This window comes from Gymnoscopelus braueri (assembly GCF_963280865.1).
Source record: "Gymnoscopelus braueri genome assembly, chromosome: 14".
NCBI classification, from domain to species: Eukaryota; Metazoa; Chordata; class Actinopteri; order Myctophiformes; family Myctophidae; genus Gymnoscopelus; species Gymnoscopelus braueri.
This window is the reverse complement of record NC_137619.1, coordinates 32,134,946-32,162,391: the sequence shown is the minus strand read 5'-3', so window position 1 is coordinate 32,162,391 and position 27,446 is coordinate 32,134,946. Positions and strand designations below refer to the sequence as shown.

Below are 27,446 nucleotides of genomic sequence, written 5' to 3'. Positions count from 1 at the left end.
GACATTCAAAAAGGTTTTCCTTTATTTTTTTCCTTATTTCACCTGCCCTTTCAAATACACTCCGTATAGTGTGGTCAGGCCTAAATCCACAAACCATCATAGTCACAGCTGTAACTATTGCATAAATACAAAGCAACATACAGGTGATGCTCAACTTTGTGTGTATGACTAGAATGAAATACACCAACAAAAAAAAAGAGGTTACAGTACTCAATTGCAATAAAACCCAATGAAAACGTCATTCACAGCAAAAAACGGATTGACAACGTGTTTTAACCCCCCCCCCCCCTAAACTTTGGTTTTATATGTTGTGGTCACAAAGACCATGATCATGACCTAAAAGATAGTTTCACATAAGGAGGACAAAAAACAGATATTACAGAGGAAGATAAGAGACATGCTGGTACCATGGGAGTGAACTTGATGACACATACTATTAGAATAATGGGACAGAGGGGTTGGGGGCCAAGACAAATGTGATTCTGGTTTTAACGCTGACAAGGACATGTCTCACTCACGCCGACTCGCCTTCTCCAAAGCGAGCACCAGATTTGAACATCCTAATTGAGGTACTGTTAAAAACAATTATAATACAAACAAAACCAAGTCACACACACCAGAAGTAAACTTTTCACCGATGGTCATGATCGCTTCGTTCCTCTCTTAGCGAGAATGTTCCTGTGCAACATAAAAACATCTTCGAGATTGAAAAAAATAAAAGACAAACAAAAACAAAGATTTGTTTTGTTTTTATAATTATGCAGAATCTCAAAGCCTGTATTAGCTCCAATAAGATCCCAAACAATAAATATGTAGAATAAGTTTGGAGAAGAAAAATAAAAACACAAACATATATATGTTTTCAATTCAACCAGTCTGGGAAAAAAAAGGTAAACTCAAGTTCCACCATGGTCTGTAATGCTAAACCTTAAGCCTGATTTATACTTTGTCTTACGATGGTGTATAAATTAAGCATTAGTGACTGTGGCTTGGACTTGAAAAGGGACGAACTGTCTTTTCAAGAGCTTCATATATGACCTTTATTCAAGCAGTTATATTTATATATAAATTATTTTTTTTGTTGATTTTCTTTTTTATAAATGTGCAGTGCTTAGTAATAAGAATTTGTCATAATTGTTATTACACAATCTCTCTGTTCTGAAAGGGTCTCCTGACGCAAAATATATATTGGCTTTATCTCTGCCAAGAAATAACAAAAACAATAACAAGCCAACTCTTTTACGACTGGAAAAAAAACATCCAAAAGGACAATAATTTGGAAGTGTGCTTTTTGTCAGTGCCCATAATAAACTGATATAAACTTGATTTGAGTTGATGCTGGTATATCTCATTATACTGATTTTTTTTCTTTCCTTCTTAAACAACCACATGCATTTACATTTATGGATAAAGATTATTTGTCATTTTTTTTACATCTGGAAAAAAAAAACTTGATAAAGATCATTAGCATTCGTAAACTAGGATCCTTTATTTTCCGTCATCTCCAGGTCTATCTCTCTCTCGCTCTCTTTTTATTTTTTTTGCATCAGTGGAGTTTTTTGTGTGTGTCAGTGTCAGGTTTGTCAAGTGTCCGTTGATGTGTGTGTTGAACAAAGTGTTTTGTACATGTGTTTATAAGTGTATCTCGCATGTGTGTGCGCACGCTCCAACGGTGACATCTTCTGCAAGAAGTGCGATGGTGGTTGGGGGGGGCTTGTGGTTCCCTGGCCTCTCCTGAAGGCTTTCACAGTTTGTCCGTATCAGGAAAGATGAAACAAAAAACATGAAAACAAATCAAACAGGGGGAAAATGTTACTGTGGGAGAGGGGGAGGAGGAGGGGAGAGTCCTGCCCCGCCACCCCCCTAGCGAGGACTGGCCCACCCCCACACCGGGGGGGGGGGGGGGTCCAGGTTTGTCACTCGTCATCATCCTCCTCTTCTTCCTCGCCATCGGAGAGGGAGGCGCAAGGGCGGATCTGGCGGTAGCCGTCCAGCCACTTCTCTACCATCTGCGTGACCAGAGGGTGGTTCCGGCGCCGCGAGCTCTTCTGGAGCGCCACCAAAACTCCGCCCTCCGTTACGCAGCAGTCTAACCACTCCCTCAGCAACTTCTCCTGCTGCTCCTCATTACCCATCTGCAGGAGGGAGGTGTTGGAGAGAGAAAATAATTAACAAAACCTATGAGGAAGCTTGTTACATCTCGTTACACCTGATTCATACCTAGTTGTGCATTGAGTTGAGCACCAAAAACAGCCAATTTACAAGCTCACAATGCGTTGTGCGATGCGAGCTTGTAGAATGTAGATCTTACATTTTCAGTGGCTGACACTGGCGCGCAAAAACAAAGTATACATCAGGCCTTACACAATCTTCTTGCACCTTAATGTCTATATTATGAACAGTATATACCAGCTGCTATGCTCATGCACCTTATTACTAATACCTCATGTTTGTTTTTGTGATTAATAGATAGTTTTTTTAGGTTAATGGGGAACTGTGGTCACAGCCACACAACACAAGTGCAATTTTCAACTCAATAGAAGTTTCGGCAATAGAAGCTGAAATTGGAGCAAGTTCACACAGTTGAGAAAGTGCAAGAATTATACGGTCTGCAATGTTACTGTATTATTATATTAATTATGTATGCTGTATTCTGGGTGTGCACAAGAAAATAAACAGATTGGAGTTGCATAAAATGCGTTTCTGGCAGCCAGACTGCCAGGCAGTCACTGCACAGCCTCTCAAAAGAAAAGTCATTTTCCTCATCCTCAACTAAAGCCTGATTTAGACTTAGTTGTGTGTGAAAAGAGCTGATCTACAACCTCACAACATTGCATTTCAATATGAGCTTGTAGCAGCTCAACTATTTCTGGTGCTCACTGTTGGCACGCCACCACCAAGTATAAATCAGGCTTATGTCCACATTTTACACCAGAGCGTGTAAAAACCAGGGACTAATATTTGATTAATGTTAGGGCAATGTATTCGTTTTTTGCTATACAACGTATGCCACAAGAGGTGTGTGTGTGTGTGTGTGTGTGTGTGTGTGTGTGTGTGTGTGTGTGTGTGTGTGTGTGTGTGTGTGTGTGTGTGTGTGTGTGACAGTGATAGCATTGTTTTTGATGGCAAGAGGTGTGTGTAAGTTACAAAGCTATCTAGCTAACATTAGCTACTGAATGAGTTTGGAGGGTTTAGTGTCATTTTGTAGATTTTAAATGGGGGATGTGGAATAACCAAATTTTCCAGGTTCTCTCACATTTAGCCAGTCATGGCAATTAACTGGAAAGGTGCAGTCAGTTTGAGCGCACATTTTCACAGGGAGGCATGCCCTAATAATAATACTAGTGTTGTATGCAGTGAAATTACTACCTAGAGCCATGAAATGGTAGCGCAGCATGTGATTACCGCCCCTACTGTCTTCCTCCCATTCTCTCATACACATGTATTGTACTACTGCTCTCCATAATTCTGTCAGATTGCTGTCCTTCAAATGTCTCTGCAATGTGCAAAGTATGAGTATAAATGCCATGTGTCAATTATGTTTTGACACCAGTCAATCAATAGTTGTGATTTGAAATGTAAGAGTCTGGATTACCAGGTGTTAATTATGTCATTACGACTATACGGTTGACAGTTAATTGTACGTGAAACTGAAAAGTAATGGCTTGTAAAATTAGATGCACACAGTTACATCTGAAAGGGGCCAGACCATGCCTGCATAATCTCAGAAAAGCATCTCATGCAGTGTCACACCTGTGTGTGACACTGTGACTCGTGATTTGGGGGTGTTGGGGTATGTTGAAGAATGTATTTTTTTGGTGTTCATCTAACGTGGACTTGTGGCAGCATATCCCTTAACCTGGAGGGATGATTGTTCTGTGATCATTACTTGACCCAAAAAACATGTAATATATTCCGGAACGGAGGTCCTTGGCTTGCTGACAGCGTGCAAAAGAAATTTGATGCCGATTGCCCTAGTAGTATGCAGGATTAGCTGTGGACTGACTCACACGCACCCACGAGAGGAGATTAATGACTATAAGTGCTTACAATTAAAAACAGCCCATGAGTTAGAAAATCAGAAAGAGGCACCTAAGAAAAGTGGAGGAATGATCCAAAAATGCTAAAAGATCTAAAGTATGGGACCTTTAATGTCATAATTCATAAACAAGTACCTTTCATTCTGGCAGACGAACTCATTCCGAGTCACTAAAATATCCTCAACTTGGCAGTTTGTCTCCCAAGGACAATAAACTGAATTAAAAGTTAACGCTTTTATCTAATGAATCACAACAGACAAACGCATGCAAAAAAATAAAGCTTTAACTGAAGCATCTTGGATAGACAGTAGAAAACTTGGCACGCAAAAGAAGCCCTGCCAATGCACAGCAGGGGGGTGTCCTTACTTCCTGTGCTGACAGGAAGTGGATGTGGAGCAGCTTCCTCTCACTATCGACCAGCGGCAGGAATGTGACGGTGACATCGTCGTCCGTGTTGAGGTTGGCGCCCGCGCCGCGATTGTCGAAGCCGTCGTTCTCCATGGCCACCAGCGCCGAGAAGTGGCCCCGCGTGTAGCCCAGGGCGATGGGGCTCTTCCAGCAGAAACTCTGCTCCCACAGCAGGGGCAAGTACACACCTGGAGCACAGAGGAAAGACAGGAGGACGTTAAGGAACAGGGTGGGGAAGATGTCGAGGGTGTGGGAAGAGGAAGGTGAAAATTGTGTGGGAAGAGAAAGGATTGACGGATGAAAAGAGGGAGAAAGGAGAGAATGAATGAAGCATCAGAGCAACTCTCTGGAACGAGACCGGCCGTTCAAACAACTTGCAGAACACAATGACCGTATAGCCGTCCCCCCGGTTGCTTTGACTTCAATAATTCACAAAGCAATCTCTGGTGAATGTGGTGCTTCACCTCATGACTACCATTGTAATTGAAACCACAGCTGGGCTGTCTTTTTTTTCTCCCGTCTGTCTATGAACAGTCTGCCATTGTGTTTTTACTTTTTACTGGGTTCACCTGCCGGCCATTTTAAAAACGAAGGGCCCCTCCCATCCATAGGCGCCTATATACTGTGTGTATATGTGTATATATATATATGTATGTGTGTATATATATATATATATATATATATATATATATATATATATATATATATATATATATATATATATATATATATATATATATATATATATATATATATATATATATATATATATATACACATACATACACATACATACACACAAAAATATATACACACATAAATATACATACATATATATATATACTGTGTGTGTGCATGCGTGTGTGTGTGTCCCTGTCTCTCACTCCAGCCCCTGACAGCACACACAGCAAATCATTCTTCCATTAGGCAGGCATTACCACCAGCAGCCGGCCCTTACAGAGAGCTTTCATCATCCCCCCACACAGCCTCGTTCTGCAGGAAAATTAAAGCCAGACTGTTTTTACAACAGGGCATGGAGGTGGAACCTTCCCTCTACTCACTGGATTGGCTGGTTCTAGACTGGTTGTGATGGTTTAAATATGCTCAGACGTGAGTGCATGCGTGTGCTGGAAAAAAAAAAGTTTTTCCCGCATTGCGATACACATGAAAAGTACAGTCCTACATAAAACCCAGCAGGGTCTTTTTTTTAAACAGTATTCGCCTTTGGACTGCTGTGGGCTAATTAAGCAATATTACACGAGAGGGTGTGCTTTACCGTCATTATTAGCACGCCTGTGATGCGGTCAGGAACGAGACGAAGTCGAGTTCCGCCGCGATCACAGAAGTGCTAATAATGTAAGGTAAAGCACACCCTCGAGTGTAATATTGCGATTATACAACAGTTACCAACAAAACACATCCAAATGTATTCATATTGTGGGGCAATTCATAATAAAAAAAAATCGCTTATCCGTTTCCCTGTAAAGAGAAGAGTTAATTTGACTGAGACAAAATAGTCCCTGTCACAGCGCAGCACTCTGTCTCTCTGACTCTCGTCTCATCAACACAGCTGATTCCAGTAGGCTATATGTTCCGTCGTACGAACGTGTTACGTGGCCAAAATAACTGATCTACAAGCTCACAACGCGTCAAGATGGCGATGTGTTGTGAACTTGTAGATCGGCTATTTTTGCCGTGCGATACCTTCGTACGATAAAGTATAACATACACTGGACTGTTAACGAAATGGGAGTAATTTTACTTTAACACAGGAGGATATTTATACAGTATGGATGTTACAATTGAAATAAAGCACACTTTTTCCAGTTATTCCTTTTATTATAGGATTTTAGGCGATTTAGTGTGCTCTCTTCTAACCATTGATCAACCGTAAGTCCACCAAATAAGTCAAAATTAACAACATAGTCCATTTTGCGTAGCTGTTTGTTGTCCGGTGGCGGCGGTGGGTACTGTCTGTTTGTTTTCCTACCGTGGGACAGCGTGACTTCACAGCACAGCTGTATCATATATGGTCTAATCAGGTGCGGACTGCAGTGCGGAGTGATTTATTAATGTGATTAGGCCCGTGATATGATGCTGGTTTGAATCACGGCTAGAAAGCTATTTCAACCAATCAGATTGCTTGGTCGGAACTACCTGTTGTATAATTTACCTTTAAAACAAGCATCGCTCATTTAATACTAAAAACACCCTTCAATGAAAGTCACTGGGCTGCGTTATGATATGATTACTGCCAGATTGGTTCTAGTAAGAATGAGGGCTACAAAGTATGCCAGCTATGTCAGCTATGCAGACACATGCAGGATTGTGCGGTTTCTCATAATGCGAGTGAAACATTTATAGACACACTGGAGTGAACGGGCTGCACAAAAAAGCCACTGCTCTTTCTTCTGCGTAAATCGCATTACGTGCCGGAGCATAAAAAAAATGACCACCACCAGCTATATCATAACAAAATCCATACGATCAAATACAATCCCAGGGCAAAACCACCAGACCGGTACAAAAAAAAAAGATGCTCACCTTGAAAACGTGTGTACCCGAGTGTTTCGCCACGGAAACTTTTGTAATACTTCACTCCGTAAACGATGATTGGCCTACGAAGTATGTGTGCAAGAACAAAAATGTGGGTCTGTTCCAAGCTGGCCCCTGGCTGCAAGGAGAGAAGAAACGACACAGGAAGGAAGAAAGAAGAGGCACATTTAGTAACCCTGTACGAAGAAAAACTACAAGACAAAATTCTGAAATGGATTCCCTAAGAAGAACCCCAGCATTTTTTTAAACCAAATTCTTAATAACAACATAGTACCGTAGTTTCATAAACCCTACATAATAAAACAGTCCAACGTTTAAAATGTGTGTTCTATGTCACCAGCACCTGTTGAAGACTGATAAGAGACTGCTGAACTGCAGTGAGGCACTGATGGCAGACAGGATGGACTTTCAAGGGGGTTTACTGGTTTTCTTGCATCAAGAGCAGCAAGTTGCATAATTCATGCATTCATTGGTCAAGTGCATTTGCACATACATAAAGGTCTGCAATTTCTATAGCACCTTTTATCCAAATTGCTTCACATAATGTGCTTTCCATTCACTCATTCACACACCGACAGCAGAGACAACTATGCAAGGCACCAACCTGCTCAACTGCAACGGTTAGGGGTTCAAAGTGCCTTGCTCAAGGACACTTCGACACAAAGCCAGGAGTCTGGATCAAACCAGGAACCTTCCAATTCCCAGGCGACACTCTAACCCCTGATCCACTGCTGCCCCTGTGCTTCACCAATTTTAGCTAAGATACTAGCAGGCCTAGTGTCTGCAGTGACACAGCAGCATTGTGTACGTACCTGACTTGCCAGTGAGAGGATGAATGCCCAGTCTTCTTGCCACTGCTCCTCTCTCAGCGAAAAGTGCAGGCCAAAACTCTGTGAATACCACGACTCCCACTCCTTCCAGCGCGTATAGAACCTGCAGACCAGACAGCAACAGGAAAACTTCAGTTAGTCAGTGACATTGTTCGACCTCCCTGAGCACGGGACTAGGTATTAGAATGAATCATGGTTAATGCCCAGCAAAAACCTAAACAGTAATTTTCTTAGTGAACAACATCAATATGTCAGCACTACTGTAGACTTGAGTCACACTAGGCCCTTTCTTATGTAATCTGTATCTGGGTGGTTGTGTTGCTCTGATGCTTCCAACTTCAAACCAGAGAGGGAGTTTGCATAAATCCCCCGGGAATCCTGTCTTCTCAAACTGGCCTAATGCTCTAGTCTAATTCTCCAAGTAAGCCTGCAATTCCAACCTTAGATTTCAGCACTAAATCTCAACTTCCAGGACATTAGCCCCTATGTAACCGCAACTACAATGTAACTCCATTATGACTAGAGTGTGAGACTGGTGACATTCAAGTTTCTGAAATCTGAGATTAAAGGGGTGATCTAGTAATTAGAGTATGCGGAAACCAAAAGGTCACAGGTTCAATTACGGCAATTGGTAATGCGTCACGGTGTCCTTGAGAGAAGCTGCACCTGCACTATCTGCTCACTCTTCGTTCGACACCTCTGTGACTGTGATGTTTTGTGAACAGAGAAAGCTAAATAACAAATCATCTTCCATGTATGTGTGAATGTACTTGGACATTAATCAATTTCTGAAGCACTACCGCATAATGCATGTTCTACACAGTATGAGGTTACAGCTATATTCAATTACAGTGTATCTCATAACTACACAGTTGTCTCTTGTCTCCCAGTGTGTTACTGGCCTAAAACCCCCAGGCCTCACCAGTGAGAACAGTCGTGCAGGCTGTCATGGAGAGTCTTGCGGAGGACTGAGTCCTTGTCGTAGATGCCCCAGGTGGCCTGCAGTACAGAGTCCAGCAGGCAGTCCCCTGCGGTGCGGTTCCAGAGGGCATAGAGGCGGCTATCTAACCTGGTTCCCAGCTCCAGGGACCAGTTGATTATGGGGGACTCCTCTTCAAGTTCTGAGAAACCCCAGGGAGCAAAAGATTGAGTGAGTTCACTTAACGTTGCTGCTTGGGTGATAACAACTAGGAGACATCAACAAAACACAGTGTCCTGTCTGAGAGGAGGGAGACACAAGATGATCACACTACCAGATTTTTTTGTTGTTGTATGAGAGGTGGTGACATTTGAAAACATTGGTGTAAGGACAGTGTGTCAACTATTGTATTCATAACTGTCAAACTAGTTTACGCATAACAGTTGGTCAAAAACATGAAGGCCACCTGTCTTTCTTTATCCCTACTCTTGCCCATAAGTTGGACTGAATACTGGACTGATGCAAACATTGGCCTGGTTAAACAGATGGTCTTACTAAACATGCACCTAGGAGGAGAGAAAATGTGAGCTGAGTGGAAAAATACTGCCATTTAAGAATGTGTGTGTGTGTGTGTGTGTGTGTGTGTGTGTGTGTGTGTGTGTGTGTGTGTGTGTGTGTGTGTGTGTGTGTGTGTGTGTGTGTGTGTGGTGCGTGTGTGTGTGTGTGTGTGTGTGTGTGTGTGTGTGTGTGTGGTGCTCACTGTCTCTGTGTATAGGCTGGAGTGGGAGGAAGTGCAATCATTCAGCAGGGGATTGGAGAAATCCTTCAAACTCAATTAGCCTGATTAGTACAGATGCAAGTGGCATGCACGATAAGGACTGGCACAGCGAGAAGCAGGCAGGCATACAGGCAGGGAGGGCTCTGTGCTGGCCATGGGAAATGTAATGCGTAATGCAACACTGCCCGCATCCGGCAGCATTCCCATTATAGTATATATGGACGAGGGAGCAGCATTAGTTTGCCAAACAACCCGACCACTGGATCTGGTTTCTCACTCTTGACTTGCAATGACTGATTTGTATTGGAGAATGCTGTTACAGTAGTGAGTAGTGACTCTATGGTAAACAGACTACATCAGTAAATATTTCACCTTTCTGAACATCTCGGTCCAGCACCTCATCAAACAGTTTCTCCTGAACTGTTGGGGGCAAGTCCTCAATGTCTGCAAACAAAGCACACACAATATCAGTTCAGTCAGACACTTTCGTCAAGATAAACCATTTATTGCAATGACATTGCATTCAGTGACTCTGCTCCTGTGATGCTAAAGATTATATGCGCAAGCATGACACAGAAAGTGGGGGAAACACTGCAGCCCCTTGGTTGGAGAGGCCCAGAAAAAGGAGCTTCGGGATCTAGAGGTGTCCAGATGTAGAAAAGGTCACTTTTTTATTGACAAAAGGTTGGGGTGAGTCCATTTGTAGACACCCCACTCATGCTCCTACTCTACTCCATCTAAAAGGACCTGAAAATGTTAGCTAAAAACTGCTTCTGTCTTGGCAACTAAAGCCATGTCAACTCCCGGTTTTGTTTTGTACTTTTCACCATAGTTGCTGGCTTTCTCTTCATGCTCGGGCCCTTGACAACAGTAGTTTAATTCTTTAGCTAAAATAAATGAATGCATTGAGTTTGTGGAACTAAACAGAATGGCTTTCTATAGTGGCCGGAAGCCAAGGTCTGCATTGTCCCTGACAACTGCAGTGCTGAGCCACCAGCAACAGACTATAAACCACAATAGCCATTCTTCAGTGAAATTCAACAGAAATAGAATTGTGCACATTCAAACTCTCAAATTTTGTGCAGAATTTGGGCAACACCACAAAAAAAGCGATAAGAAATAATAATTTTGCCACGGGCAACAGACACACAACGTTGGTGGCTGGTATACACAGAATGCAAGAACAATACACAGTCAAGGAGCCAACGGTGGCCTCCAGGCTCAGGCAGTTGGAAGCAGACAACTGTGGCATTATGCCTCCGGAACATCCCAACGACAAGCAATTTCATAAACCAGAAGTAAACAAAACAAGCATTCTGCCACATACTTGGCAGGTCACCGGGGCTGGGTAGTCTACATTCTTCAGCTGCACACAGCAAACACAATAGGCCCTAAACTAAGTACTTTTGACACAAATGGAGAATCCTACTACAATAACACCTTTGGGAATTCAAGTGCTATAATCATGTACTCCATCACTCCAAGACTCCAAGAATCTTGTGCGCCGCCTTACTCCTTATCCCTAAACTTCTTTGCCATTTTTTACTATCTAAAAAAATATTTTTAAATAATTCAAATAGCCGATCTACAAGCTCACAACGTGTCGATGTATATCGGCTAGTTGAACTAAAATGTTTTTAAAAAAATAGTCAAATATGGCTACTAAGTTTAGGGATAAGGGGTAAGGCTGCGCACAAGATAGGGCTCTCTGTCTCCAACACTGTGAACCTGTTGGGGTGGGATAAAAGCCTGCTTGTTGTTTCAGCTGAGAATGGTAACAGAGGACTTTCAAGTGATCACCTTATTCATTGCATTAAAATGGATGTCTTTTCAACAACCATAAAAAGCCTGCTCACTATCTCAGGACAGTTTCTCTAGATTCTTGGTGCCCTCTAATCAAAACCAGTGACTCATTTTCTCTGGCCTAGTTCAAAGAGGTGAGCCCACCTCAAACTTCAAGAAGATACAAAATGTAGGAGTGGCAATTGATGTACCAACAACAACGCCCACTGCTAGTATATTCAGGATGGAACAGTGGGGCTATGGCAGCCTACCTACCTGCAGGTAGGGTGAAGGTGACCAGGTCTGTCAGGAAATAGCAGGTGAAGTCTCCTTTGCGCTGGTGCAAAGAGGCTGCCACTTCGCGGCGGATTTGCTCCGTCAACTCGGGACACACCATGGCTGGGATGCACTTAGCTGCCTGTTGGGACACCTGGAGGGCGGGAGGGAGAGATGGGTGTCAAAGGACAGGCAAACGATAAGTGAGGCTTATTCCCCCAATGCATTCAGTCATTCTTCTTTACATGCAGTGCAGATACAGTATATGCTTATGCTGTGGAGTTTAGGCTGGCGATGGCTAGTGATTTGAATTTCAGTGGCTATATGTAAACAAGGTAGTAGGGATGGGACGATATGAAAATTACATGTCAAGATTATTGTGGCAAACATTATTACGATTAACAATATTATCGCGATAATCAAAATATGTTCTTAAAACTTAAAATACCACTTTTGTTAACCACTTCAATCATTCTCCAAAAATAGCCATTTGCAAGCTCACAGCTTGTAGATCTGCAATTTTTGGCGGATCGATTTGTGTAGAGTGAATTAAGAGTATAACAAGCTCTTTACAGGTCCGTTTTATCAAGTATAGAGGGTTTAAGTGGTGAATTTGCAGCTCAACAAAAGCTAATTCATCCTAGTGTATGACGGAAGACAGTTTCACGAAAAATAAAAATCTCCACAATACTATTATTAGTTTTTTTTATTACAATAAACGATAATAACGATTATCGTCCCATCCCTACAAGGTAGCTAAGAGGAAATTCATGGATCCTGCATATCTGCTCTAGCCTGGCTCCACCCCCTGAATCGTTTGCCTCGCATTCAGGGTCTGGTGACGCTGTCGAAGGCGGGTGTTTCTCGGTTGAAAATCTGTACGACGAATCGGGATCGGGATAATCCAGTATGAACCAATAGCCAAAGAGTCTTTGAAAAAAAAACTTTGGCCACGCCCCCATCTCAGAAATCGGCTGCATTGAGAGGGCTTTCAGACTGAATAATGGAGTGAAACGAAATGAAAATTCAGGCTGAGTGTCAGGCTATATCTGCTCTCTTCACAAAAGAAAAAGCATATTTATTTTCCTTTGGTTTCCCCAATTCAATTTAGGAAACTATGTCAGAGCTGACATTATTAAATGGCACAACTAACTTTCCATTAGCTGCAAGCTGTAGGCTGCATTGCGTTCGGGTAGAGGAAAATAACGTTTCTGGAGTGTTCATGTGTGACTAAGGCATGTGTGCATTTTAGCAGGCATGTCTGAATGGTTCATACGGGGACACGCTCTAGCACAATCCCTGGCTTGGAGAGAGAGAGAGACGGTAATGGGAGCATCGGACTGAGAGAAGGTCAAGTTCCAGATAATCTGGGATCATAGCGTTAGGATCATAGTGCTGATGGCAAATAGAGCTGCCATCGCTCTTGCACACTGGTCCACTTACAGGCATGCATTCAGCACGCAGCCGCGCTTTAGTGTCGGCCGGTAGGCTCGACGCACCACTTAACAGTAACTTTTGAAAATGACAGCATTAACCCATTAAAACCGGGAATGCATCTGTGTGACCACTTTAAGGATTATTTTATACTTTGGCCATTTAAAAATAGCAGATATACAAGCTCATAGCAACACAAGTTATTTTTTTAACTGTTAGGATTTAGAAGACATTTGTAGAATCCCCAGACGCAAAGATTTGAGTTACAAATGTTCGCACAAATCTTTTTTCCAAAATAGCAGATCTAAAAGCTCAAACTCTGTACTGCGCTGTGAGCTTGTATATCTGCTATTTTTGAATAGCCAAAGAAAGAAATGCGTTCCCGGTCTTAATGGGTTAAAAGCTCAAGGGAATTAATATTCACACGGTGGCCATTTTGATCTCAAGTCATACTCTGGGTGGGACCAGGAGACGCGTCTTGAATCATACCCTAATTCAAACTGCCAAGGCCAGTAATGAAGGTTAAGTGAGGGTAAAGTGTGGGTTTGTTGTTTGTGTGGTAAGCCGTGACAGTTTGTGGGTCTAGTCGAATCTACACTGTCGTCTGTGGAACATGTGGCATTTAGCAGACGCTCTTATACAGAGCGCATTACAAGATCAGAGTAATGGCATGAACCCTAGGGCCTAGTCAACCAACTACATGGTCAATGGTCATAAATACAGTGCCAAGAAAACAATTAAGTGCTACAAGGCAACTAGGATAGCAGGTAAACATCAAACCTAACATCTTTTTAAAAAATAACATAATTACAGCTCAAAAGTAGTAAACACACCTCATTACAACAGCCTGTATAGTTTGGAACTGAAAAAAAAAACTAAAAAACAATCAACACTCCAGCTTCACTTGGAGACGCATGCCTGTGTCCTGAAGCAGAGTCTCTGTGCATCTTGTAATGCAATGTTACGTAAGTGTGATCATAGTAGGAAGGAATCACTCATCCGGAGATCTAGCCTAGATTCCAGACTGGTGGGTGAAAGTGCAAGCTTGAAATCCGGCTGGGAAATTAACATTAAGAGTGTTCAAGCGCATCCGAGTTATGTACCTTTTATCAGGCCTGCCGTGAAGCAGTGGCAGATTCTGCAGTATGTTGATAAGTTTACTACCCAACCAGCAGCAGACCATCCATCATTCTGAGGCCCTGCTCTATTTTTCATGAATCCCTGTTTCTAGTTCAAGTCGGCCGTTTCTTTTTCCTGCCCTGCTTAACATCTGACCTCAGTGAGCAACACAGCCAGCATGTCCTGCCTCTGGAAGCGGATGGCGAGGTGCACCAGGGTGAAGCCGTCATCGAACGCCGACGGCCGGTTCAGGAGGCGCACCTCGTCCGACGTCAACTGCCGCGATATGTCGCCCCCCGACGATTTGTAGGCCTCCACGGCTGCCAGGTCACCCTCCACCACACCTAGAGCGGGACAGAAATATGGTTATTTTCCTGATTTCATATCTAAACTAGAGGGTTTCATGGACACTGAAGTGTGACATAATTACTGCACTGTCATGCTGTGACCACAAAAGTAGGTCACTGTTGGGACACAGATATATTTGTGCACTCTCTTTTTATATGTATTAACGCAGACATTCAAAGCATAACAACCAGACAAATCTATACCTCTGTCTTCCGTAACGTGGAATGGACAATTTTTACTTTCCACTCATCACACTGTTCAGTTTCATTGGTTATTCCATTTACAAGCAAGAAACACTGAGGTCTAATCACTGTGCTACGCCTCACAGTGGAGCATACACGTGGAACGTTAAACCAGTGTTGTGGGTAATGCAAATAACGCTGTTACTGTAATCGGATATTTGCTTTATAACAGAGTAACCGAACGCGTTACTTTTGCAATTAGAGTACTCTGTTACTTAGTTACCTTTTCCAAGATAATGGTGTTACTTGGTTACATTTAAGGCCAATATTTCCCTCTTCCTTCTGTTGCCACAAAGGAAAAGGACGCATAGTTTCCTGATGAGCTCGCCTCGTCTCTGTCAACGGAGACTTGCACGGATGTTACACGAAAGTCGGTGACCCGTGCCTCGATTGCGTAATCATTCTGTTCAATAGATCGCCACTATAGTGCGACAGTGTCACACGGCTGATGCCTGACGGCATTACCGATTTGGTTTTGTATTACATTAATTTGTCGCACCTGTGCGACATGGCAGAGATTGAGAGAAGACAGAGAGGTTATCCTTCGGTACGGGGCCGTGGAATTAATATTTTTGTATTTGTACGTGAAAGGAGAAAGACCATGACCGGCGATGCAAATTAATTAGCCTATGCCAGTATGCCTTGGTGAAGCCCAGCAAAGGGTTTTAATTGTCGTTAACGCAAAGGTAATCTAACATCATCCAGAAGACATTGTGTGTCCCAGGCTCCCAGCGCCAAAGATTGGGCAACATTTACATTTGAAACTCTTATCTCCACAGTGGCCTTAACCGCTTAAGGTTGGGGTCATATCTAATCTATAATGCATTAATTTAATGTTGTTGTCCAATACAAGTGGTATTTGACCCACAGGACCCCCCCCTCCACAGTGTGCTGAGACTAATGAAGTGTGGCTTATTGATTGTAAGTAGGGTAAACAGAATAAATCCAATGTATGCTACAACAACTGTATTGTAACCCATTGTAAAACAATGATTCAGAGGAAACAGATTATCCATTTGAAATGAAGTACAGAGTCATTTGGTGCATTAAGAATGATGGGTGACGCTTCTTGGAAAATGAATTCAAAAGCACAATTAACTCATTCACTGCCATAGGACGACTTTGACGACTTTTTTCCAAAGGCCCAGACCGCCAAGAACGACTAAAACAAATTTTTGGGAAAAAAACGTTCAGAACCCAAGATATCATGATCCGAAGATTTGCTGCTCCATTCACTTCTTGGTTAACTTATTACTTAAAAAGGCTGTATCTCAGCTCCTGTGCACATAGTTTTTTTTACTATGTATTTTTGGCCCAGACATGCTATTTTCTAAGGCAGACAAATTAATGTCAACAAGGTCGCGATGACCTCGTTGACATTTGTGAAACCACACAGTATAACCCTCTGTGATTAGCAACCATCAGGGGATCGATCATACTGGAGATAAATATTCTGTGACTACTTCAAAAAAGGTACGAAAATCGAAAAATCGCTGGCAGTGGGCAAACGCGGCCAGAAATGAAACACTTGGTAATCCTCAACAGCTTTAGTATTTTGAGCTGAGACAGACATAATTTGCAGGCCAGGAAGCTAAGTTTTTTTTTTTTACGGCATGGACTCTGCAGGAGTCTTGAGGGTCGGTCTGTCCATCTGTCTGTCTGTAAACCCACAAACAGATGGACCAATCATCACCAGAATTCTTGTGCACACTGCCAGTAGGCCACAGAAGTAACTATAGTCAATATAGAAGTGACTAACACTAAATGTTTACACATTAGTTTACACAAGATTAGTTTTGTTATCTCATCTCAGTGGAATACAATCGGGCAGCCATCAGGCTGAAACAGACGACATTGACATCACAGACGACTGCCGTCACAGGCTAGCCACATGAAGTCTGACATTTACATTGGAGCCTGGCTCCATCACACTGTTCAGGTTAAGCGAGTGGATACTGAGATGCATATGATTAGATTTCGTTTTTGCTTTCAAATGAGAAAACTGATGACTACTTAATTTAAGTATTTTAGGTGAATCAAGACTGTGGCACACAACTGACCAACAAAGTAGAAACATACACCGACTAAACTTGCACTTGTATGCACACACCTCACTCTGTTTTGCTTCAGGCCTCTCATTTGTGAATATAAAGTGTCACTTTGGCAGCCTGTTGCCCAACTCCTCCCCTTGAACACAGACAGACCGAATAACCTTGGCTTATTGAACCATGACCCTGGGAACAGCCCGATACGCCACAGGCTCACAATCATTAGGTCCAGAAAAGTTCACAATGGTGAGTTCAAGTTACCAGGTTCTGACCTGACCCCCTCTACCAAACATACATGACCTGCACGTATCGCTTCAACATAATGCCTAATTTATACTCGGTTGCAGTGTCGCACGCCGTAAATAACAGATCTACAAGCTCACATGAATGCGACGCGTTGTGTTTGTGCATCAGCTATTTTCGGTGACAGTTGCACGATACCGTGCACAGCTAAGAATAAATCACCCTCAAGTTGAACCTGTTCGACTCACGTGTCAACAGAACAACATCTACTCTTAAAGTAAACTTCCAGGAATTACTCTTTGGATTACTACTACTACAGGCAAATGCATGTGTAGCAGTCTCTCCCTCGCTCTCGTGCGTTACACAATAAGTCAAGAGGACCACACACAATGCTTAGCAACATAAACTGAGAGAGGGGGGGCACAGATAAAGAGAGGGTCAGTGTGTGTGTGTGTGTGTGTGTGTGTGTGTGTGTGTGTGTGTGTGTGTGACTGAGAGAACCAGAGAGTGTGAGAAGATGGTGAGAGGACAAAGTGTGCCATGGGGAGCTGGCTGCTCAGTGAGAGATGGAACAGGGTACAGCAAGTATATACAACAGCATAGTTGCTGCACAGCGTGACAGGGAGGGATCACACAAAGCGCTCCATTAGTGTGGGCGCGCCGTTGGCCCTGCAGCCAGTACTGTACTCAATAAGGTGTTATGGGAATATGAGAGACAAAACCTGCAAGCACTCAGACACATACTGAAAGACACCAGCTAGAGTGAACAGATTTGGGCTAAATGCGCTGCTGTTTTCCTGTAACAGTGTGAAGACACCCTGTATGCTTACTCTAGCAGTTAGGCCTATACGATATTGTTACTCAAACTTGGTCCTTATTTTTATTCAATTGCAATTTAATTTCATATTTAAAACAAACACTGCCACCAGATTCCTTTCTGCTTCACACAGTAACGTGAATAACAATGTGTTGTTAGCTTGTAGATCCTTTTTTAAACGCAGGCCTCTCATTTGTGAACATTATATTTGCAGAACATTATATGTATGCAGTGTCATTATGTATGTAGAGGCCTGTTCTACATCATACAATCTGTCCGGGTTGATCGCATAATTTTAATCATGATTATTATTGTGCCTCATATGGCACTGGTGCAGAAAAAGGATAGTCATTTTTCATTTTAAGGCAAAATGACAGAGGGTTAATATGGTGGTAGAAATATACAGTACTTATAGATGCCTATGTAACGGTAGCACTTTCAACGAACAAAATATAAGTAGATAAGTAGATAGATATAGTAGATGGAAACAAACATTTCAACAGCAGCCATTGAATGTATGGTACAATTTCATATTTTTGGGTTGAGCAGCTGAGGTGTGTGTGTAGATTGAATTGCAGTTTGGCTGTCAACGGTTTTAGTCTCATATAGGCCGATACATTTACCAGGGTAGGTCATCAAGCAATGCCCTGGATTCCACCAAGGCCCCAACAGGAGGTTGATTTGCCTTTTTCAACCCACCTGAGTTTGCAGGTCTGCCTTCACTCAAACGTATGAAAATATTTCCTTGTTTCCGTGTTGTTTGATATTGAAAAATTACATTTGAGAGTATTATATAGTAATATTAACACAGCAATATACTTAAAAGCCATCTTAATCCATTTTTGGCCGGTAAAACAAAACTGCCTCGCTGGCAGTTTTTTTAATCCATCAGCCACTTTGGTCGGCAAGCTAAAAAGTTGTTTTTGTTCCCTGAACCCATCCTTCCCCCCCATTCAGAATAAATGTCCACTTGATGAAGAGCTAGTAGAGGCTTTTAAGGGCACTCTGAGCTGTATTTGAGTGAGTTCTCCCCTTTTACAGGAAACACAAATCACTGGGAATGGGAGAACCCTATGGAGGGTTGGGCAATCATGGACATGTGCTCATAGGTAGCGGCGGCTTGGGAGAGGGGGATGGCAACCAGGCCAGGGGCCAGGGCTCCATATAGAAGAGCCAGTAACACCACATTTCTGACCAGTGAGGGAGACGCTGCCTACATCTCATCACTGGAGCTCCTGATTGTTTTGACACGGCTCCACGTTGTGAGGCTTGGCGCTTCCTCAACCTCACAGCCCGTGTCTGCACGGCAACGGCAACCTGCATGACGGCAACCTGCGTGGCGCAGAGTGAGACATTGAGTGGGGAGCACTTCAGAGTAGAGGGAAGGCGCAATGCCAATGGAGTGTAGAGTTGAGTGAGTGCGCCTCGACCCTTCCTGCCTCTCTCTCTCTCTCTCCTAACGCATGAAACCCACAGGACATGCAAGCATAAGCGCACAGACGCTGCTTTTCTTCCGCTCCGTGTTAATGAATGCAGCCGTTCTCACTTGCCGCGCACGGACACTCCGCCTGCGCACGTTAAGTTTCCCCACTCTGGGGCGAAAGAAACGTTTGTCAGCACATATATTCTCATAGAAATACTTTGTATATAGGGTGACCAGACATCCCTGTTTGGCCAGGATTGGCAAGCGCAATGAAGCGCGTGTGCGGACGCTTTTTTGGTGGATCTCCATCAACGTGTGTAATAGATAATTATGTGGATATGTTGCTTTGCACAGACCACGGTTTACGGGTTAATCTGCAGCAACTAAACACTCACTCAATAATGTCTCTGTTATTGGATAATTATTTTCGGGTGGGCAGAAAACTGGGTCACCAGAATTCTCTGGCTGACTCTTATCCAGCAATACTATTTGCTTACTTCATTCATTCCAATTCATTCTGCAGTAGCACACACACCTAATGTAAACAAGCCCGCTTCCGTCTCTCCCACGTCTCCAGGTGGCCGCCTGGGGTCTGCCTAAACCATGGCAATGAAACAGCACTCCTCTAGTAAAAGATGAGAAATTGGTCTAATAAACCCACACTGGCACAAGCAAGTAGGCTGTTAAAGAGTCAGGGTCCCATCCGTGAACCAATGTGCCCCTGGTGACAGCTTAAAGGGAGGCCACTTGTGGTTTACCAAATTGAAGTTACAACTCCTCAGCCTTCAGGTATGATCAGGGCCTGACGAGGCTCATATAACCTGACGTAAAACAACTGTTCTCTGACACAATGCTATTGAATAATAGCATGATAAAGAGACAAATCTGTGCATTGCGTGGTGATGTCATGCATTGGGTCATTACTGTAGGTCCAAAAGACCTAAGGAGTTTGTGCTTCAAGGCTTCAACAAGTACAGTAAATGATGACAAATAAAAAAATTTTTTTAAATGACACCAGTTGAACTTGAGCGTACAGTATATAATGAGATATGCTCATGCATGCTGCAGGGGAGAAGGTCAGTGCTGATGTGCAGACTTGTTTATTTTTGACTTGTGCAGCATCGCTCATGTTATTTTTAGTGCAGCAGGTCCCACGGATACCAACTAGGCTCGTCACAACCGCTTCAGCCACCGTTAAGTGTTTACAAACCTATTTGTGTGTGTGTGTGTGTGTGTGTGTGTGTGTGTGTGTGTGTGTGTGTGTGTGTGTGTGTGTGTGTGTGTGTGTGTGTGTGTGTGTGTGCCCCCACATGTCAAAGCAGGGGAAACCTCACTGGCAACAGAGGACAATTTAGTGTCCTAATAGCTCAACTTAACTACAGTACTACCAAACTGTGCCACCCTAGGCTCAACTGATTTTATTCAAGACATGGATTATACCAAAAAGAAAACAAAATGGGTGTCGTGTCGTTGGATAGAAATATGCAAATTTAACAGTTTGGTCGTCTAGCAGACACTTACGGATGTTCAGTAAGTGTTTTTGTAATGGTGCAGATGCTGTTGTAAGCGTCGATTGGATGGCTGGAACGAAAGCAAAAAGGTTGCCATCTTGCTGAGCATGGCGGCGATGCTAGTTTATTACTAGGCTACTTGTTTACATAAACAAAACCGTCAGCAAACCTCAGGTGGGCTTGGTGTCTGGTTGCTAATTGCTATAGTAAATACCTGATGAAAGTCAGTTGGACCGAAGCGTTGTTCTGCATTCAATAAACAACTCCTGTAAGTTAAGACAGTGTCCAGGACTTCTCCCTTTTTTCAAGGTTACTGTAGTAAAAAAGGCACAGAATCGCTAAACTACATATGCAAAACATCTTATGATTATTTTTCTCAGGATCCAGTCCCTTAACTGAACAGTGTGATGGAGCCAGGCTCCGATGTAATGATGCAGAACCATTAATTAAGCTTAAGTGCTCTCTCAACTGGTATCTGCTGGGACAGGGTCAGTCTGGTTTGCTTAATCCATTAAGGCCAGGAACGCATCTGTGTCATTTTAGATTTCTTTGGCTATTCAAAAGTAGCAGATATACAAGCTCATAGCGCAGCACCGAGTGCTACGAGCTTGTAGATCTGCTATTTTTGAGGAAAGAAAATCGTGAAAATGTGTACAAATCTTTGGGAAAAATAATAATTATATATATATATATATATAATTTTTTTTCCAATATATATATACATTTTTTTTTTTAAACTCAAATCTTTGCTTCTGGCGGGGGTCCCTGGAACAAAATATTTTGAGATGGGGGTCCGCGGCCAAATACATATCATTTTGGGTGGTCCTTGACATTGAACCACTGATTTATAGCAACATAAGTTAAAACAAATGTTCTCTTTAAAAAAAACTATATATTCAAAGATTTGGACACATTTTCAAGATTTTTCTAAGAAATTGCTGATCTACAAGCTCGCAGCAAGCTTGTATATCTGCTATTTTTGAATAGCCAAAAGTATAAAATAATGGTTATCGCTAAAAAGATATATCTAAAATGACACTGATGTGTTCCCGGATTGAATGGGTTAAAGGGCAAGAGGCAAACAAGGCTAGGCTATTTCCAATCAGATGAGTAGAGCTGTACTTTGTGTCAGAGAGCATTCTCTGACCTAACAACTCCTCTGCTTCAGCTCATGCAGGATGCGTGGTGAGCTTGTAGTAGATTGGCTACTTTCATTGTGCGACGCCCAAGCGCAACTAAGCATAACTCGGGCTTAAGTATTATAATGAGCAACAACTCTCTGTCACAGCACCACAGATGTTATCCGTAAGAATTGATGGGAAAAAGTAGGAAGATGTCTAGTGTGCGCTGTTAGGTGTAGCATAGCATTGAGTATCTGTCAAAGAAATGTAGCATGTGGGTGGTGGTAGCTGCCTGGGATGGCTGGTGTACTGAATAAACCCAGTGTGCTGTACAGTTCATGCAATGATAGGATGTGTGCGTTAAGGAATATGAAAAAAGGAAGGGGGGGCTTCAATCACTGGGAGCAGGTACCAGTACTCATCGATCTATCCAGCTGTCTGGAGTGAGTGAGTGAGTGAGTGAGTGAGTGAGTGAGTGAGTGAGAGAGAGAGAGAGAGAGAGAGAGTGAGAGAGTAGGTGGTCGGACGCTTGCTGCCTATGCAGACTCATAGGAGGTTTTCACTGTCTGTGGAAGTATTAAGGTTTCCATCAATGTAAGAGGAAGAAATCCAAAACAAATGGACCAGGCTGTAAAATTGCATTGCAGCCAATAACCGTAATATAAGCTTGGGCCGTAATATTAATTTCACAAAAGGAGAAGTCATGCTTTACGGTTGCGCCTGTTTCTCGTGTCTACGTCTAATAAAACACGACGAAGAGACAGAGCCTTAATATTTACTGCCATAACTCACCGGCGCAGGCGTTGAGAAACAGCCAGTCAGTCCGCCTCATCCTGTTCTTGATCTGCTTCAGCTTTTTAAAGTCCACCTCCTGCTCCTCTCTGCTCCCGATGCCAGCCCCCGATGCCACCTCGATCCTCTGAAAGTCCATGTTCACCTCCGACTCCCGCTTGGAGGTCGGCGGCGACCTCCTCTGGCTTCCACTGCACCCCCCCACTCCCCCGACCACACCGATGCCCGCCGTGACGGCAACAACGCCCCTACGGTTGTCCCTGTCCTGCTCATTGAGGATGGAGGGAGGCTGCTGGCTCTCAGGCTCCGACGCTAGTTTGATGGGCTCTGCCAGCAGGCTGTTCGGCCTGGGGAGGTCACACACCACGCACTTGCGTGCCTTGGGCCAGTTTTCGTAAGTACAGGCAGTGCAGGTCCAGTGCTGTGCGCGGGTGTTGAGCCTGTTTCGGTCATTATATTCCTCACAGGGGTCCGTGGGGGTGGTCGGGGGAGCCGGTCGGCATCCAGAGCCTGAGGTCTGGGGCGACTCTATTGTGGGGCTCCGGGGCTGCTGGGCATGATGCCCCAGGTGGTGCTGCTGCCCATGGTGCTGCTGCCCATGCTGCCTTTGGCACAGGCACTGGGTGCAGCGGATGGCACGGGGCCAGTTCAGGTAGGTGCACATGTGGCAGGACCACTTGCTAGTAGGCTCGGGGACGTCGGCGATGCGGACACGGGGCCGCGCGCTGGAGTCTGGGCAGATGAGGAGACTGGAGCCCCCCTGGGGCGGGCTGTTGCTGTGGCTGAGGCTGGCGGGGTCCCACTGGTGCCGGCTGGCGTCCAGGCTGGGGCTGCTCTTGAAGGGTTCCTCGGTGATGATCGCACCCCTGGTGGGCCTCTGCGCGCGACACATGGTGCACTTAATGGCCGAGGGCCAGTTCTCATACGTGCAGTAGTCACAGGGCCACTTCACACCCAGCTCAGTCATCGTCGTGCCGCCACCGGGTGGGAGGCTCGCCGATGCTCAGAGGGCGGTTCAACTCTCAAGGAGCCACACGGCAAACAGGACTCTAGGATGGGGAAACAAGAGACGGGCCAGTTTACAAAAAGTCTGCATGTTAAACACAAAAGGTGTATAGTGCAAAATGTAGGCTTATGTAGCATTCTGTAAAAGCAAGCAATAATCGTATAATGAACAATGGGTAAAACAATAGAAGGGTGCTCAGTCTTTCACGTTTTCATAGGTTAACTTTGACACAAATAATAAATAAATAATGGAGGCTTTGCTACCACCGCCTGGCGCCTATTTAGCTCAACATCTGGGTCATTCTGTATGATCTGGGTCATTCCGTATCAAATGTGGTCTTGTCCGTTCAGTGAGGGAAAACACAGGCTGCCTAATGTGGCACTCACACATTGGTATAAATCCTGCCGTTAGAACACTGGCCCTAATCTGTGTGGCACACAGTAAATCAAAGCCAGTGGGAAGGAAGGAAGGGTGTCTTTCTATGTACAGCTGGGTCTCAGGCAGCAAGGTGGAAGGACCAAGATGCCGTAACTGCAACGTGATACTGTGTCTCAACACCTAAACCGACACTGGCTTTAAACACATACAGATACAGAGCAAATGTGTCCTACACACTAAGCTGGGTAACAAGACACAAGGACAGATGAAACCAGATATACAACACTCATAACTCGTGACTAGCAAAGACCAGTGGTGTGGTGGAAGAGGTAGAAATACTCTGTTAAAGTAAAAGTCCGGTAATCGACATTTACGTATAGTATTGTTGGCATCAAAATATACTTAAAGTACCATAATTAAAAGTAGTCATTATGCAGAATGTCCTATTTCCCAAGTTTTAAAACGTATAAAAATCTTTTGAAAATAGCAAATCTACAAGCTCACAACGTGTCGCAAAGCGATGTAGAGCATGTAGATCGGCTATTTTCAAATAGGCAAAGTGTAAAGGGCTGAAGTGGTTAATGTTTTTTAATAATAATCTATATATACAAGTAACTAAAGTTCTCAAATAATTGTAGTGGAGTAAAAGTACAATATTTGCCTCTGAGATGTAGTGGAGTAGAAGTAAAAGTATTGCAAATTGGAAATACTCCAGTAGAGTCAAAATACCTCAAAATTACTTTACACCACTGGTAAAGACAGATGCACTGACACTGAACTCGCCCCAAAGTACACACTCAAAACAAAAGTAGTTTATATACAACAACATATTGAGATACTGAAACATGACGTTAGTTTACTTTATCTCAAAGCAAACAATCACGTAGGTAGCTTCAATTAAATTGCAAACCACAGCACTTTGATAACCTAATTTAAGTAAAATGCAGATCGCAAACGCCAGCAGGCTTGTCAAGAGCGGGGAGAATGGCGGCTTTAGAAGGGAATAGAAGTGACATTAAAGTTACCACTTAACATAATTATCCAGCAAATAGTTAATGAATAGCTCAGTACCTCAACTTGAGAGGAGCAGAGTTACTGCACCACGCCTCTAGGGCAGGGGTCTTCAACGTTTTTTCAGGCCAAGGACCCCCAAGCTGAGAGAGAGATGAAGCAGGGACCCCCTCGCTATATAGTACAAAATTCTGTTTCAAATTAAACTTTTTTTTTTTTTACTTGGTCTGCTCTGTTGGGGGTGCTAGGGTTCAAGAGGTTAAAAATCATATCACGCCAAAAAAAATCCCCCCCCCCCTGTATTAAGGACCCCCTAGGGATCCCGGACCCCCTGTTGAAGACCCCTGCTTTAAGGTTATCGATGTGCCCTGTGAAAATCAACACATTGGTGAAAGACAACACTCCAGACTAGCACAAAAACACTGTCCACAAAATAGACATTACCTGTGTTTACATCACACTCCCTGCTGCTTCAAGTTCCCACTGAGGGGGTGTAGTCATTATTTTAAGTAGCAGGCTGTGCTGTTGCGTTTATCTATGTGTACATAACATTACCTTAAAGGCTCAATACACTTTTTTTTACATTATAGCCTTAAAAGTAGGTTGATTTTTTAGATGTAAAATGTGCTATTGTCAACTTTCTTACCCAATCATAAATCAACAGATATATAGATCTGTTGTACTTCCAAGATTTAAGAACACTGCCAACGTAAACAAAGTCCCCAAAACACAAAACCATTTAGCTGTTGTCTGCTGTAAGTCCTTCTATTAGGAGCCGATCAGTGGTGTATGGTAACTAAGTACATTTACTCAAGTACTGTACTGAGTACAATTTTGAGGTATTTTTTTTAACTTTACTGGCGTATTTCCTATTTTCAATACTTTTACTTCTACCCCACTACATCTCAGAGGCAAATATTGAACTTTTACTTCACTACAATTATTTGAAAACTTTAGTTACTAGTTACTTTGCAGATACAAATTATTATAATATAAGACATACATTAACCACCTCAGCCCCATTTAATACATACAAGGCAAACATTTTAATACTTTTTTTAAACACATCAGGCCTTTTACTTGCAACAGATAATTTCATATTGCGGTATTGCTACTTTTACTTAAGTAAAATATCTTAAGTACTTCTTCCACCACTGGAGCCGAGTCAAATCACCTTGAGAGAGAATAACAACATGTCTCCACACTGCTCGTGTTTATTTTTGGTGGAGGGGCGACCCGTCCCATTTGTTTACATTTGAATCAGTGAACGGGCCTTTGAAGCTCTGCGGGCCGTAATAATAAGGTTAATATAATCGTGACTAACTAATACAATGTGTTCAATTATAGATCCACTGATTAGACATTAGACAACATTCAGTTCTTCTATTGCCAAAGCCAGCAAGAGTCTGGTGGCAGCTGGTTGCTAAGTATCTATCTGACGTTACTTTCTCTACACGGTAACGTTAATCGCTTCAGGAGCCAGTGTTGCCAGGCTTTGTGAGAGAAACAAGCAACCAGGTCTATGAAAACAAGCCCAAAAGAAGCGAGCCCTTCTTCGCCCTTTAAACATAATACATCGGCTTTTTGAAAATAGCCAATCTACAAGCTCACAACGCGTCACGGTTGTGAGCTTGTTAAAAAAATAAAATCTGCAAATCTGGCAAAAATGTGGAGTATCTTCTTAACATTTTAACAACGCAAATCTTGTATGGGGGTCCCTGGCATAAAATATTTTCAGATGGGGGTCCGCTCCGCAGACAAATACATATTAATTTGGGGGGGTCCTTGACTTGTTTGAGTATAAACAACATTTAGGAAACCAGCTTATATTTAGGAAACCAGCCCAAATAAGCAATTTACACTTTAGAAACAAGCCCCCCCCCAAAAAACGCAACCATCAATATTTACAAACAACTTTACAGGAAAACCAAGCCCAAGGCTGCTTATAACAAGCGCACATGGCAACCCTGTCAGTCAGAAGAAGCTCTCCTCCAACAACTCTGCATGGATTCACCAGGCTGGTCAGAGTCAGACACACAAAACACGGCCTTACCCTTGATTCCTCTCCCGTGTTTTTGTTTACAATCCTCCTTGTTTTCAAGTACGAACCAAAACAAACCAGAGCAGCTCCCGTCCAGTCCCACTCCGACCGTATGAGTCCCGAACCGAAGTCCGCCTGCTCTTATGTGGTCGACAGCCACATATTTACGTTTGTACGAGGCTCCCTCCGTTCAGAACGATACGGCTTCGAGGTCCATAAAAGCGGTAGTAACGACCTCCCCCCCACCCCGACCCGTCCCTCTGCCGTGTGTTTTTGTCGTTTTAAATCATTTTTAATCCCCGTTTCTTCCCAAACGCCAAAGC

At 43.3% G+C, this 27,446-nt stretch overlaps 1 protein-coding gene across 2 annotated transcripts; it reads right to left on the bottom strand.

Moving 5' to 3' along the window:
* On the bottom strand, positions 1 to 27,424 carry LOC308101119 (ubiquitin thioesterase Zranb1-like). Of its 2 annotated transcripts, none has more exons than XM_080450474.1 (10): positions 27,136 to 27,424; positions 22,688 to 23,736; positions 14,299 to 14,486; positions 11,590 to 11,743; positions 9,904 to 9,975; positions 8,757 to 8,955; positions 7,822 to 7,937; positions 6,993 to 7,118; positions 4,407 to 4,636; positions 1 to 2,135 (listed from the first exon to the last, which is right to left on the bottom strand). In XM_080450474.1, the coding sequence occupies exons 2-10, from the start codon at positions 23,652 to 23,654 to the stop codon at positions 1,917 to 1,919; spliced, it is 2,271 nt and encodes a 756-aa protein (XP_080306600.1). In that variant the 5' UTR covers positions 23,655 to 23,736; positions 27,136 to 27,424; the 3' UTR covers positions 1 to 1,916. The 2 variants fall into 2 exon arrangements, with proteins under 2 accessions (XP_080306600.1, XP_080306599.1); XM_080450473.1 differs by having other exon boundaries at positions 6,993 to 7,122; positions 7,817 to 7,937; positions 27,136 to 27,423.
* Positions 27,425 to 27,446: the final 22 nt, after the last annotated feature.

Excerpts from the sequence above, each read along its gene's own strand:
- LOC308101119 (XM_080450473.1), bottom strand. The coding sequence starts at position 23,654 with ATGACTGAGCTGGGTGTGAAGTGGCCCTGTGACTACTGCACGTATGAG. Across the intron at positions 11,744-14,298 it reads TGGCTGTGTTGCTCACTGAG|GTGTCCCAACAGGCAGCTAA; the intron begins GTCAGATGTTAA and ends CCCGCCCTCCAG. Across the intron at positions 9,976-11,589 it reads CACCTTCACCCTACCTGCAG|ACATTGAGGACTTGCCCCCA; the intron begins GTAGGTAGGCTG and ends CTTTGTTTGCAG.